General features: G+C 48.8%; 1 protein-coding gene across 2 annotated transcripts; it reads right to left on the reverse strand.

The window, feature by feature from the left end:
* Positions 1–2,083: 2,083 nt before the first annotated feature.
* UBE2L6 (ubiquitin conjugating enzyme E2 L6) lies at positions 2,084–13,642 on the reverse strand. Of its 2 annotated transcripts, XM_007519469.3 has the most exons (4): positions 13,498–13,642; positions 8,590–8,685; positions 5,003–5,189; positions 2,084–2,758 (listed from the first exon to the last, which is right to left on the reverse strand). In XM_007519469.3, exons 1-4 carry the CDS (start codon positions 13,522–13,524, stop codon positions 2,607–2,609), a joined length of 462 nt encoding a protein of 153 aa, XP_007519531.1. In that variant the 5' UTR covers positions 13,525–13,642; the 3' UTR covers positions 2,084–2,606. The 2 variants fall into 2 exon arrangements, with proteins under 2 accessions (XP_007519531.1, XP_060032218.1); XM_060176235.1 differs by lacking the exon at positions 8,590–8,685.
* Between the last annotated feature and the right edge of the window lie 1,898 nt (positions 13,643–15,540).

The raw sequence follows: 15,540 nt of genomic DNA on the forward strand, positions 1-15,540 counted from the left end.
AAAGGTCTGTGTACACATACATTCTTAGAAGCACAATTTGTAATAGCCAAAACCTGGAAGCAACCCAGGTGTCCAACAACAGATGAGTGGCTGAGCAAATTGTGGTATATATACACAATGGAATACTACTCAGCTGTTAAAAATGGTGAGTTCACCTTCTTTATCTCATCTTGGATGGAGCTTAAATGAATCATGTGAAATGAGTTAAACCATAAAGAGAAGCATAAATATGGGATGATCTCACTCATAGACAGAAGTTGAGAAATAAGAACAGAAGGGGAGGGTGCTGGGTGGTGGTGCAGCAAGTTAAGTACACATAATACTATGCAGAAGGACCCACTCAAGGATCTGGGTTTGAGCCCCCTGCTCCCCACCTGCAGAGGAGATGCTTCACAAGCAGTGAAGCAGGTCTGCAGGTATCTATCTTTTTAAAAAAATATTTATTTATTTCCTTTTGTTGCTCTTGTTTCATTGTTGTAGTTATTGTTGTCGCTGCTGTTGTTGTTGTTGGATAAAACAGAGAGAAATGGAGAGAGAAGGGGAAGATAGAGAGGGGGAGAGAAGGTGTCAGGCGGTAGTGCAGCAGGTTAAGCGCAGGTGGCGCAAAGCACAAGGACCCGCGTAAGGATCCCGGTTCGAGCCCCCAGCTCCCCGCCTGCAGGGGAGTCGCTTCACAGGTGGTAAAGCAGGTCTTCAAGTATCTACCTTTCCTCCTCTCTGTCTTCCCCACCTCTCTCCATTTCTCTCTGTCCTAACAACAACAGCATCAATAACAACAACAATAATAACTACAACAACAATAGGGAAAATAAATATTTTAAAAAGCTGTTTTTAATTCTTTAAAAAAAGGGGGGAGAGAAAGAGAGACACCTGAAGACCTGCTTCACCTCTTGTGGTGCGACCCCCCTGTAGGGGGGGAGGCAGGAGCTCAACCATGATCCTTCCGCGGTCCTTGTAACCAAGTGCACTTAACCCACTGCGCTACCGCCCGACTCCCCCCCATTTTCCCTCCTCTCGATTTCTCTCTGTTTTGTTCAGTAAAAATTAAAAAAAAAAAAAATGGCCTTCAGGAGCAGTGGATTTGCAGTGCCAGCACCAAGTCCCAGCAATAACAAAAGAGAAAAAGAAAAAAAAATAGAAGGGGAAACAGGTATATCACATAAAAGTAAGGGACTCTGGGTAGATAGGCAGGGAGGGCTCTCAGGTCCTGGTGCAAGATGGTAGAGGAGGACCTAGGCTGGGAGTGAGACTGTTTTGCAAAAAAACAGAAATGTTACACATGTACCAACCATTGTATTTACTGTTGACTGTAAACCATTGATTTCCCCCCCCCAATAAAAAAATAATAAATCCTTTTGTAAAAGCCTGTCTGGCCACTCAGTGCTGCCTCCCTTCCTCTGCCCCAAAGTGTCTCTCTTTCCCAACTACTGGGATTCCTCCTCTGATAAACCCCCCCACACACACCCCTGAGCAGCCTCTGAGAAATGACAGTGGCCTCAGTTCCACCAGTAACTGGCTGGGTGACTTTGGATCAGTGAGTCCACTGCTCTTGAGTCTCAGTCTGCAAGGGGCTCTTGGGACTTCAGACTTCGTGGAGTGGCTGTGAGAGTTACATGAGGTGGCAGAATGGACCCCAATCCCTGGTGCCTGGTGCCTAGCTTATGAAAATACAGTGGCCATAGTAGAACACAAACATATGACAGCCTCTGGTGACATTTTTTTCAAGTTCGCGGTCTTTCCACAACCCCCCCGCCCCCAGTTTTGGGAACTCAGAAACAGGCTAGAGAAGAGACTCTGAAATCATTTCGAGCTGATGAGAACAGCCTGTGAAAAACCAGTCAGCAGAGTGCAAAGGCAGGAGGTAATAGGCATGGCCATGGCCTGTAGTGTGGGCCTGGCAGTCCAGTGAAGCATTCTGTGCCTCAGTGGCCTCATCTGTAAAATGGGGGTGCAGTGGGGGACATTGACCCACTAAGACATGCTGAAGCCCCCCTCCAGCCAAGGCTGGGCTTGTCTTTCAGGACCAGTGTTTCCCCCATACTATTTGGGGTTACATAAGACTTGAAGCTGGGGTAGTCATTAGTTCACTTGAAGCAGGTCCCATCTTTAATTTGAAGCCAGGTAATTAATTCCTCAGGGTCCCCGCCTGCCCCCCCCCCCAGGGTCTTTGGAAGATTCTGGCTGGTGTCTTGAGTTTTCTGCAAACTGACATGCATATTTAAGACAGAGCAATTGAGTGAGACCAGTAAGTGACCCATGTCAGAGGACACTGGGGGGGGACTGGGTTGAAACTCTGCAAAACATACACACACACACACACACACACACACACACACACACACACAGGCTTTGGGGCAGAGGAAGGTAAACCTGAACTCGGTACATGCAGACAGACATAGACACAGACATATAGAGAAGGAGAGGGAGAGGGAGAGGGAGAGATGAGTAACAGCCTAAGAAGGGAAAAAGCAAGCATGAAATGGGATGAGCCGCAAACTGGCTCAGGGGTGGTGGGCTTCCATCCATGTCTGTGATGTTCACGTCTGTAAGGTGTGTCCGTCCACCATGCAGACAGGATCCAGTGCAGATGGGGGTCAGAGCCAGAGTTAGGACGGCCGGTCCTCTCCAAACTCAAGGGTGAAGTCGCTGGCTTCCTGGTTGAACAGGTCCGGGTTCTGCTCCAGCTGCTGGGCCAGTGACAACCGCAGGGGTAGACTCTCTTCTGGTCTGTTCACCAGCATGCTGAGGGCTTCTAAAACTGGGGAGAGAGGGCAGTGCAGGACTTCAAGGCAGAGGTAAAGAAAAAAGTTCCAGTGGAGGGAGTTGGGCAGTAGTGCAGCGGGTTAAGCACACGTGGCGCAAAGCGCAAGGACCAGTGTAAGGATCCGGGTTCAAGCCCCCAGCTCCCCATCAGCAGGGGAGTCCCTTCACAGGCGGTGAGGCAGGTCTGCAGGTATCTGTCTTTCTCGGTCTGCAGGTGTCTATCTTTCTCTCCACTCTCTGTCTTCCCCTCCTCTCTCCATTTCTCTCTGTCCTATCCAACAATGATGACATCAGTAACAACAACAACAACAATAACAACTATAACAACAATAAAAAAACAGTAAGGGCAATAAAAAAACAGTAAGGGCAACAAAAGGGAAAAGAAATAAAGTGCCAGTGGGGCCAGGGAGGTGGCTCCACAGCTAGAATCTTGGACTTACAAGCATGTGGTCCCAGGTTTGAGCCTTGGCTGGGACAGAGTAGTGTTTTGATATCCTCACCCCATCCCATCCTACCTTTTTTTTTTTTAACCCTCCAGTGTTATCACTGGAGCTCAGTGGCAGCACTACAAACCCACTGCTCATTTCGGCCATTTTTTCCCCCATTTTATTGGCTAGGAGAAAGAGAAACTGAGAGAGGAGGGGAAGATAGAGGGAGAGAAAGACAGATACCTGCAGACCTGCTTCACCCCTTGTGAAGCGATCTCCCTGCAGGTGGGGAGTCGGGGGGAGGGGCTTAAACCTGGATCCTTATGTGGGTCCTTGTGCTTAGTACTCTGTGTGCTTAACCTGGACCACCCCCTCTTTCTTTCTGACAATAAAAGAAAAAAAAAACAACCACTTTCACTAGAAGAAGGATACAGACATAACTGACACATTTCCCTTGACATTCCATAGACATTGCTTCTTCGGAGAGAGGAACAGAGACCACCGTGGTCCACAGAAGAAGCAGGACCCTTCCATTTTATTTTATTTTATTTTTATTTTTTTTTATTGCCACCAGGCTTATCACTGAGGCTCAGTACCAGCACTACAAATCCACTGCTCCCAGCAGACAGGGTTTTTATTTTATTTTTTTTTTCCTTTTGTTGCCCTTGTTGTTTTTTATTGTTATTGTAGTTATAATTGTTGTTGTTATTATTGATGTTGTCACTGTTGGATAGGACAGAGAGAAATGGAGAGAGGAGAGGAAGACAGAGAGAGGGAGAGAAAGACAGACACCTGCCAATCTGCTTCATCACCTGTGAAGTGACCCCACCTACAGATGGGGAACTGGGGGCTGGAACCAGGATCCTTACGCCGGCCCTTTGGCTTTGCGCCACTTGCGCTTAACCCGCTGCACTACCGCCCAACTCCCTTTTTTTTTCTTTTTTTAAATTTCTTTCTATTGTATTGGAGAGGACAAAAAGAAAATGAGAGGGAGGGAGAAGAAAGAGAGATACCGGGAGACCTGCTCCAGTCCTCGTGAAGCCTTCCCCTCTGCAGGTGGGGATGAGGGGCTTGAGCCTGGCTTTTGTCTCATGGTAACGTGCACGTAACCAGGTGTGCCACCTCCTGGCCCCCTTTATTTATTTGTTTGTTGGATGGATGGAGGCCCAGAAAGAAATCAAGAGGGTAGGAGGAGATGGGGAGAAACAGAGAGCCACCTGCAGCACTGCTTCACCGCTGTTGAATCTTCCCCGATGCAGGTGGAGACTGGGAACTTGAACCCAGGTCCTTGAGCACTGGAACAGAAGTGCTTGCTCAACCCAGTGCACCATCACCCCGCCCCTACCTTTCTTTTTTTTTTTCCTCCAGGGTTATTGCTGGAGCTTGGTGCCTGCACTATGAATCCACTGCTCCTGGAGGCCATTTTTTTTTCCTTTTGCTGCCTTTGTTGTTTATTGTTGTTGTTACTATTATTGTTGTTATTGCTGTCTTTGTTGTTGGATAGGACAGAGAGAAATGGAGGGGGGGGGGAAGACAGAGAGAAGGAGAGAAAGACAGACACCTGCAGACCTGCTGTACAGCCTGTGAAGCGACTCCCCTACAGGTGGAGAGCCGGGGGGCTCGAACCCGGATCCTTAAGCCGGTCCTTGCACTTTGCGCCACGTGCGCTTAACCCCAGCGCTACCGCCTGGCCCCTCCCTCCCAATTTCTGTCTCCTCTCTTCAGGGTTTTCCTACTCAAATATCAGCCTCTGCTCCAACCCCCCCCCCCCCCGCCCCGCCAGCCCCATTTGAACAAGGCTGAGCCCCCACCTTGGCAGATCCTGGTTTGAGGCTTCCAGTTCTCCTTGCTGATAATGGGCAGGCAGACGTCACCGTTGCTGTCCACAGCGGGGTGGTAGATAGCCGTGGTGAACTTCACCTTGGGGGGCTTCAGTGGGTACTCCTTTGGGAAGCTGACAGTCAGGTGGAAGGCCTTGAGGTTGTAAGGTGGTCTCTCCTGTGCATGAGAAGGGGGTTAAGCTTTGTTGCACAGTGAGTACGGAATCACTCTTCGGGGACCTGGACCAGGGACCCCTGCCCCCCAAACCTGTCAGCTGTCCTGGGCATCCTCTGCTGCTCAAAAGCACCATGGGGGAGTCTGGCCGTAGCGCAGTGGGTTAAGCGCACGTGGCACGAAGAAGCACAAGGACCGGCTTAAAGATCCCAGTTCAAGCCCCCCGGCTCCCCACCTGCAGGGAAGTCACTTCACAAAGGGGTGAAGCAGGTCTGCAGGTGTCTGTCTTTCCCTCCCCCTCTCTGTCTTCCCCTCCTCTCTCCATTTCTCTCTGTCCTATCCAATAACTACAACAATAAAACAAGGGCAACAAAAGGGTATAAATAAATAAATACATAAATAAATAAATATTTTTTAAAACACATGGACAGGAAGAGAGTGTGTGAGCACCTGGCCCAGCTGCATCTTCAGCTCTCAGTGTGTTTTTGAGCATCCTTGGTTCTCAGCTTCCTCATCTTTAAACTGAAGGAGTTAGACTGGACATAGATGGCTTCCTGCCACCTTTCTCAGCAGACAAAAGTCCTACTTCCTCCAAGGTCTGGGGGACTCAATGCAACACTTTTTTTTTTTTGCCTCCAGAGTTATTGCTGGGACTTGGTGCCTGCACCACAAATCCACTGCTCCTGGAGGCCATTTTTTCCCTTTTGTTACCCTGGTTGTTTTACCATTCTTGTGGTTATTATTATCGTTGTTATTGATGTCATTGTTGTTGGATAGGACAGAGAGAAATGGAGAGAGGAGGGGGAGACAGAGAGGGGGAGATAAAGAGAGACATCTACAGACCTGCTTCACCGCCTGTGAAGCGACTCCCCTGCAGGTGGGGAGCCAGGGGCTCGAACGGTCCTTACACTGGATCCTTACACCGGTCCCCATGCTTTGTGCCAAGTGCGCTTAACCCAAAGTGCTACCACCCGACCAACAACACTGCTTTTTTGTTGGATTTCTTGTATCTTTTTTGTTGTTGTTGTTGTTGTTTGCCTCCAGTGTTATCACTGGGGCTCATGCCTGCACTATGAATCCACTGCTCCTGTGGCCACTTTTTGTTTTCTCCACCTGCAGGGGTGTCGCTTCACAGGTGGTGAAGCAGGTCTGCAGGTGTCTATCTTTCTCTCCCCCTCTCTGTCTTCCCTTCCTCTCTCCATTTCTCTCTGTCCTATCCAACAACAATGACATCAATAACAACAACAATAATAAGTCCAATAATAATAATAATAATAAAACAAGGGCAACAAAAGGGAATAAATAAATTAAATTAAAAGAGAGGAAAAATGACAGAGACACTAGCATCATTGTTTCAATGCTTGTGAAGCTTTCCCCCTGCAGGTGGGGACCGGGGACTTGAACCTGGGTCCTGTGCAAAATAGTGTACACTTGCCAGTTGCACCACCACCTGACCCTTTTGATTCTTTCTTTCTTTCTTTCTTTCTTTCTTTCTTTCTTCCTTCTTTCCTTCATTTCTTTCTTACATCCAGGGTTATTGCTGGGGCTTGGTGCCAGCACTACAAATCTACAGCTCCTAGCTGGCATTTTTTCCCATTTTTACTGGATAGAACAGAGAGAAAATTAGAGAGGAGGGGGAGATAGAAAGGGAAAAAGAAAGACTAGTACAGACTTGTTTCACCACTTGTGAAGCATCCCCCCTGCAGGTGGGGAGTCAGGGGCTCGAACCCAGATCCTTGCTCTGGTCCTTGTGTTTAGTACTATGTGCACTTAACTGGATGCACCACTGCCCATCCTCCTTGATACTCAGTCGGTAATAAATAAATGAGTCTTGGGGTGGGGGGAGGGGAATGAAGAAGAAAAAGAGAGACACTGCAGTACTGACATTCCCCTCAGTGTTACGAGGATGGGAGCCTCTAACCTGGTTTGTACACATGGTAAAGCAGGGCCCCTTCTCAGGTGAGCTGTCTCACCCACCCCAAAGGGGTTTAGCTTCTCTTACTATTAGTGTCACAAGGACCCTTTCACGAACTAATATCCAGGGGGCAGATGGTAGCACACCGGGTTAAGTGCACACAGTGCGAAGTACAAGGATCCCTGTTCGAGCCCCCGGCTTCCCACCTACAGGGGGGGAAGGTGGTCCCTTCACAAGCCGTGACGCAGGTCTGCAGGTGTCTTTCTCTCTCCCTCTCTATCTTCCCCTTCTCTCTTAATTTCTGTCCTGTCTAACAACTAGAAGAACAACAATAATAACAGCAACAACAATAATAAATGGGAGAAAAGATGGCCGCCAGGAACAGTGGATTCGTAGTGTAGGCACCGAGCCCCAGCGATAACTCTGGAAGGGAAAAACACAAAACAAATAACTAGCATCCAGCAACAGCGTCTCAAGAAGCAATGAATACGCTGAGAAGGAGTCTTCGAGGGGCCGTTCAGCCTACAGATCTTTCCAGATCCTCATCTCTCCTTTCTCTCCACCCCCAACCCACCTTCTCCTCCTCCTCCTTCTATTAGAATGTTGGAACATCTATGGTGGGCTCAGGGGCTAGTTTTGAAGAAAGAGCCTTCTAAGCCCAAACATCAGTTTGCCTTGACTGGAATCATTTTGTCCAGATGGAAACATCCACCTACGACCTCTGATTAACTCCAGTTAAGTGAAAGCATTGTAAAGCAGGGAAGATTCGGGGATCCGGCGGTAGCGCAGTGGGTTAAGCGCAGGTGGCGTAAGGGCCAGCCCCCGGCTCCCCACCTGCAGGGGGGGTCACTTCACAAGTGGTGAAGCAAGTTTGCAGGTGTCTATCTTTCTCTTCCCCTCCTCTCTCCACTTCTTTCTTTTTTTTTTTTCTCCTCCAGGGTTATTGCTGGGGCTCAGTGCCTGCACCATGAATCCACTGCTCCTGGAGGCCATTTTCCCCCCTTTTGTTGCCCTTGTTGTTGTAGCCTAGTTGTGGTTATTATTGTTATTGTTGATGTCGTTCATTGTTGGATAGGACAGAGAAATGGAGAGAGGAGGGGGAGACACAGAGGGGGAGAAAAAGATAGACACCTGCAGACCTGCTTCACCGCCTGTGAAGCGACTCCCCTGCAGATGGGGAGCCAGGGGCTCAAACCAGGGTCCTTATGCAGGTCCTTGCACTTTGTGCCATGTGTGCTTAACCCACTGCGCCACTGCCCTACCCCCTTCTCTCTCCATTTCTCTCTCTCCTATCCAACAACGATATCAATAACAACAACAATAATAACCATAATGATAAAAACAACAAAGGCAACCAAAATGGAAAATAAATCAATATTTTTAAAAAAAACAGAAACAGGGAAGATTCTCCTCCCACTCCCAGTCTCCTGACCAAACCCCTGACCTCTGCCACCCCAAGCCAAGGTCAGAGTCCCCGGAGTCACTCACAGGCAGGAGAAGGACATGCCACTGCAGAACGTCTGAAGCTTTGCAAGTCAGGTTCCGTAGATATGGGGGAAGCTCATTCTGAAGGCCCTCCAACTCCTGTGGGGACATCGAGAGGGGGGCCACTTAGCCCACACCAGTCCCCTGTCCCAGCCACAAGCTGTCCCCAGTCCCAAAGAGGACAGATAGCCAGAGGACAGAAGCTGGGAAAAATCTTACCTCCCCCATAGATGGCAGACAGCAGCTCAGTATACTAAGTGACTTGGGCGACTTCAGCCTGTAAGATCTGAGGCAGGGAAATGCAAGTCTCTCGGCTTCTAAATACTCAACCTGGCGGCAGTCTGTCCCCATCCCATCCACCACTGCTCTAATACAAGGGTGTCATGCCTCTGCAAAGCACCCGTAAGGGGGAGTGGCAGTGGTGCGCCTGGCTAAGTGCATGCAGTACTAAGTGCAAGGACCTGTTCAAGGATCCGGGTTTGAGCCCCCGGCTCTCCTCCTGCAAAGGGGGATGCTTTCACAAGCAGCGAAGCAGCTCTGCTATCACCTGGCCCCTTTGGGTTTGATCATCTTTATTTATGGGGTCAGGTGGGGATGTATCTGGTAGAGTGCATCAGGACTAGAGTTTAAGCCCCAGGTTCCCACCTGCAGGGGGGAAGCTTTGCAAGTGGTGGAGCAGGGCTACCGGTGTCTCTTTCTCTCCCCTCCCTTCTCTTCTTCCCTCCTCTGTTCCTCTCTGTTTCTATTTAAAAAAAAAAAAAAGTCATAGGGATGGGGGGGCAGGCAGTGGCACAGCCAATTAAGTGCACACATTACAGTGCATAAGGACTTGGGTTCAAGCCCCTGACCCCTACCTGCAGGGCAGCTTTACGAGCAGTGAAGCAGGGCTGGAGGTGCAGGTGTCTCTCTTTCTCTCTCCTCATCTTCCCCTTCCCTCTCAATTTTCTCTATCCAATAAAAAAATTTTTTAGTAAAATAAAAAAAAAACATTTTCAAATAAAAGTCACTAGGAGGGATTTTTTTTTTCTTAAGTCACTAAAAGTCACTTTAGGCACCAATCCCTGAGAACTCTGGTAGAAAATAGATAAATAGGGCAGGGAAAGATAGCATAATGGTTATGCAAAAAGACTCTCATGGCCTGAGGCCCCAGAGTCCCAGGTTCAGTCTCCTGCACCACCATAAATCAGAGCTGAGCAGTGCTCTGGTAAAAAGAGAAGAAGAAAGAAGAAGGAGGAGAAGAAGAAGAAAGAGGAGAAGGAGAAAAAGGAGGAGGAGGAGGAGAAGGAAAAGGAGAAGAAGGAGAAAAAATGAAGAGAGAAAGAAAGAAAGAAAGAAAGAAAGAAAGAAAGAAAGAAAGGAAGGAAGAAAAGAGGTGTGTAGGGAGGCTTTGCAAAGCTGGGTCCCACTGAGGAAACAGGAGTGCACTCTACCAGGACCAGGTGGTAGTGCACCTGCTTATGTGAACATGTTACAATGCACAGGGGCCCTGGTTCAAGCCCCAGGGTTCCCATCTGCAGGGAGAAAGCTTCATGAGTGGTAGAGCAGTGCTCCAAGTGCCTGTCTCTCTTTTCTCTCCTTCTCCATCCCATCTCCCTCTCGATTTGCCCTGCCCTACCAAATAAGATAACTTAAAAAAAAAAAAAAAAAAAAACAGGGAGTCGGGCGGTAGCACAGTGGGTTAAGCGCACAGAGCGCCAAGCACAAGGAGCACTGCAAGGAGCTCGGTTCAAACCCCCGGCTCCCCACCTGCAGGGGGGGGGGAGTCGCTTCACAGGCGGTGAAGCAGGTCTGCAGGTGCCTATCTTTCTCTCCCCCTCTCTGTCTTCACCACCTCTCTCCATTTCTCTCCTATTCAACAACGATGATATCAATAATAACTACAACAATAAAACAAGGGCAACAAAAGGGAATTTAAAAAAACACACTTAAATCAGAAATGCACTTTACTGAGAAGCTCAAAGCCCAGTTGGAGCAAATGAACAGTGTACCCTGGGCAAGGCAACAGACAGCCCTTTACAGGAGCCAGTTCATGGTCAGGAACACTGGGAAACACTAGGTGAAAGGGTTCTTTTTCTTTCTGCTAGGGTTCCGTTGGGGTCCTGGTGCCTAGCGGTGTAAGAAGACCTAGACAGGAGGGGGGTGTCCCCAGAGTGTTTTGTAGAAAATTCAGAGAAATTTTACACATGTACCCACAACTATATTTACTACTGACTGTAAACCATTAATCCCCCCAATAAAATATATATATATATATATTTTTTTTCCCTCCAGGGTTATTGCTGGGCTCGGAGCCAGCACCGCTCCTGGAGGCCATTGTTCCCCCTTTTGTTGCCCTTGTTGTTGTAGCCTTGTTGTGGTTATTATTATTGCCATTGTTGATGTTCTTCGTCGTTGGATAGGACAGAGAGAAATGGAGAGAGGAGGGGAAGACAGAGAGGGGGAGAGAAAGATAGACACCTGCAGACTTGCTTCACCACCTGTGAAGAGACCCTCCTGCAGGTGGAGAGCTGGGGGCTCGAACCGGGATCCTTACGCTGGTCCTTGCGCTTTGGGCCACATGCGCTTAACCCACTGCGCCACCGCCCGACCCCCCCCAATAAAATATTTTTAAATAAGGTCCAGGTGGTGGACACCTGGTTAAGCACTCACGTTAAAGTGCACAAGGGTACAGGTTCAAGCCCCTGGTCCCCACCTGTAGGGGGAAGCTTCCTGAGTGGTGAAGCAGGGCTGCAGGTGTCTCTCTCTCTCTCCCCTTCCCCTCCCAATTTCTCTGTCTCTATCCAATAGTAAATAAGTATATTTTAAAAAATTTTTAAAAAGGGGCCACCAGGTGATGGCATACCTGGTTGAATGCACATGTTACAATGTGCAAGGATCCAGATTCGAGCCCCCAGGTCCCCACCTGCAGGGGGAAGCTTTACAAGTGGTGAAGCAGGGCTGCAGGTGTCTCTCTGTCTCTCTCCCTGTCACTCTTTCCCTTACCTCTCAATTTCTGGCTGTCTCTATCCAATAAATAGATAAAGACAGTTTAAAAATTTAAAATAATAGGGGCTAGGCAGTAGCACACCAGGTTAGGCGCACAGAGTACTAAGCACAAGACCCCGGTTCAAGTACCTGGCTCTCTACCTGGGGGGGGGGAGGTCACTTCACAAGCAGTGAAGTAGATTTGCCAGTGTCTTGTTGGTATGCTTCTAGTTCTGCTTCTGGGATCCCTTCTGTTACATTGCTTGACGTTGTGGTCTATTTGCATGATCATTCTGTTACATTGGTTTGGTCTCACTGCCCCCCCCCCCCACCTCCGGGAGACTGTGGTTTAGTCGCTTCTCCCGCCCCGTATCACGTACTTCCTGGGTTCCAGAGGTGGCTGCCGCTGGAGGAGAGAGATGGAGGAGCCTATTGTGTTGTGATTAAGTTGTTAGACTGCTTGCCGGCTCGTGAATAAAAATTAAACTGCGTTCTCAGCTCAGCCACGAGTTTCTGGTCGTCTCTGTTACCCGCCCGTGAAGCTAGCCCGGCCTCATGGCGCCCTGAACTCTGATGACAGTGTCTATCTCTCTCTCTTCCTTGTCTCTCAATTTCTTTCTGTCCTATAAAAAAATAAAATAAAATAAATGGCTGTAGGAGCAATGGATTCATAGTGCAGGCACTGAGCCCCAGCAATAACCCTGGATGCAAAATAATAATAATAACAATAATAATAATAATAAGCCAGTGAAATAACTCACTTGGATAACATGCTCTTTTGTCTTGTGGGTGACCCATATTTGAACCCGGCCCCAGCAGCACTGAAAGAAGTTGCAACGTTGTGGCCTCTTTTACTCTTTCTCTCTCTCTGCCTCTATGTCTCTATCTAAAAAAAAAACAAAACAGGGAGTCGGGCAGTAGCGCAGCGGGTTAAGCGCAGGTGGCGCAAAGCACAAGGACCGGCATAAGGATCCCGGTTCGAGCCCCCGGCTCCAGCCCCCGGCTCCACACCTGCAGGGGAGTTGCTTCACAGGTGGTGAAACAGACCTGCAGGTGTCTTTCTCTCCCCCTCTTTGTCTTCCCCTCTCTCTCCATTTCTCTCTGTCCTATCCAACAACAACGACATCAATAACAACAATAATAACTACAACAAGGGCAACAAAAAGGGAATAAATAAATATTTAAAAAACAAACGAAAAAAAAGGAAAAAATAAATAAATAAAATATTTTTTTAAGTTGCTATATCCCAGTCTCCAGATATCCTGGGGTATCCTACCTTGGAGGAGAGATCCTCCCCACCCCTCCAGACCTCGCTTCAGACTGCACCCCTAATTAGGAAGAAGGAAGGATTCTTGCCCAACTCTGCCCCCCATCCACCCCCCCCCACCTCCTAGAGCGGGCTCAGCTATAGCAGACATTCATCCTCAGGACACCTGCTCCAGGACACTCCTGTCCAGGTCTGCCCAGGCATCTTTGTCTCCCTAGAATGACTATTCAGGGCACTTGGCTCCTATTCTCTTTCCCCCATCTCTGGAAAGACCCTAATGTAAGCAACATGGGGGGGGGGGCGGCGATGGGTTCTTCTAAGACAAGGACCTCATCCAGGCTCCGGGTTCATAATCCACCCCCACCCCCTGAGACTCACTCAGATGTTATCTTTAAGTTTCGGACCTGAGAAATGAAACTGAAACAAGTGTGTGTGGGAGGGGGGAGGAGAGGCGAGCAGGCACACCCCCGTTCTATCCGCTTCCAGGATCCCTCTCTCCTGCATTAACACTCCAGCTCCAGAACATCTCTAAAGCTCACCCGTGCTCCGATCAGGGGGCGCTGGTGACAAGACCCCAGCCAGCCTGGTACTAGGACAGAGAGGGGCGCCCGGGAAGCCTGGGGGTGGGAGAATGGAGAGATGGAGGTGGGGACAGGGGGTGGTAATCCCCTCCCGGTTACCTTGACCACCCGCTTGCTTGCAGACATCTCAGCTGGGAGAGTGGGCTTCCGGCGGGTTCTAGCCAGACTGAGCCCCCGAGGCCGGGAACCTCACCTCTAGGAGCCCAGCCCACAGGAGTCCGGCCACAAAAGCCCCGCCCACGGAGCCCCGCCCCTGGAGTCCCGCTCACTAAAACCACGCCCACTTCGCCACGCCCCCATAGCCTCACCTATTAAAGCCTCGCTTCCCGGAGCTCCGCCCACAAAAAACCCGCCTCCGTGAGCACCGCCCACCAAAGCCCCGCCTACCTGAGTCCCGCCCTCGGGAGCCCAAGAACGATTTACAGCCATTCTCATTATCCAGGCTGAGCCAAAAGGAGATGACCCCGGCCCCCCTCTGGACACTGACGCGGTGGGCTTGATCCCCGAAACCAGCGCTCTTCTTTTATTGTAATTTTTTATTAGTGATTTAATATTAATTGACAAAACTGTAAGATACTAGAGGTGTAAATTCCATACAGTTCTCACCACCAGAGTTCTGTATCCCCAGCCCCTCCATTGGAAATTGCAGGGAGTCGGGCGGTAGTGCAGCGGGTTAAGCGCACATGGTGCAAAGTGCAAGGACAAGCAGAAGGACCCTGGTTCGAACCCCCGGCTCCCCACTTTCAGTGGGGTCGCTTCACAGGCGGTGAAGCAGGTCTGCAGGTATGTATCTTTCTCTCTCCCCTCTGTCTTCCCCACCTTTCTCCATTTCTCTCTATCCTATCTAACAATGACGACATCAATAATAACTGCAACAAAAGGGAAAATAAATAATAAATTAAAATATTTTTAAAATTAAAAAAAGAAATTGCAGTAATTCTCCCAAGGTCACCATACGGGTTTATTCTATAACTATCTATCTATAACTATGTATATACATTTTCCCCATTATTATTTTTTAAGATTTATTTATTTATTGATGAGAAAGATCAGTGGGAGTGGGAAGGAATCAGAAGTGATCACCTTGGTATATGTGCTGCTGGGGTTGAACTCAGAACATCATGCTTGAGAGTCTGACACTTTATCCACTGCACCACCTCCCGGACCACCCCATTATTATTTTTTTTATATTTATTTATTTATTTTCCCTTTTGTTACCCTTGTTTAACACTGTTGTGGTTATTGATGTCGTTGTTGTTGCATAGGACAGAGAGAAATGGAGAGAGAAGTGGAAGACAGAGAGAAGGAGAGATAGACACCTACAGACCTGCTTCACCGCCTGTGAAGCAACTCCCCTGCAGGTGGGGAGCCGGGGGCTCGAACCGGGACCCTTACGCCGGCCCTTGCACTTTGCCCCATGTGTGCTTAACCCGCTGCGCCACCGCTCGACTTCCTCCCATTATTATTTTTTTCCCTCCCATTATTTTTTTTAACTTTTTCTCTCTCTTTTTAATATTTTATTTTTATTTATTCCCTTTGTTGCCCTTGTTTTTTTTATTGTTGTAGTTATTATTGTTGTTGTCGTTGTTGGATAGGACAGAGAGAAATGGAGAGAGGAGGGGAAGACAGAGAGGAGGAGAGAAAGATAGACACCTGCAGACCTGCTTCACCGCCTGTGAAGTGACTCCCTTGCAGGTGGGGAGCCGGGGCTCGAACCGGGATCCTTAGGCCGGTCCTTGTGCTTTGCGCCACCTGCGCTTAACCCGCTGCGCTACAGCCCGACTCCCTCCCATTATTATTTTTTAAGAGTCCTGTCTTCACTTCCTTTCTAGTTCACCCCTACACCTATTACTACTTCCACGTGTCCTTCTTTCTCACTCTTTTTTTTTCATAAGCAAAACCGTGTCTGGATTCCTCTGGTGTTTCCCAGATTTGCTTCCCTTTTATTGATGATATAAAAACAAGATTCCTTCAGGTCCTGGTGGAATGGGTGTGCAGAGGCCTGTCGTTTACTTCCCCTATCATTTCATTTAACCCTCTAGGAGTATGGATCAAAATTCTTTATGAGGTGCAGAAGCTGGAAAGTCTAGTTTCTGCAATTGCTTCTCTGCTGGACATGGGTGTAGGCAAGTGGATATATAC

Source organism: Erinaceus europaeus, chromosome 17 (genome assembly GCF_950295315.1).
Source record: "Erinaceus europaeus chromosome 17, mEriEur2.1, whole genome shotgun sequence".
In the NCBI taxonomy this organism is placed as follows: Eukaryota; Metazoa; Chordata; class Mammalia; order Eulipotyphla; family Erinaceidae; genus Erinaceus; species Erinaceus europaeus.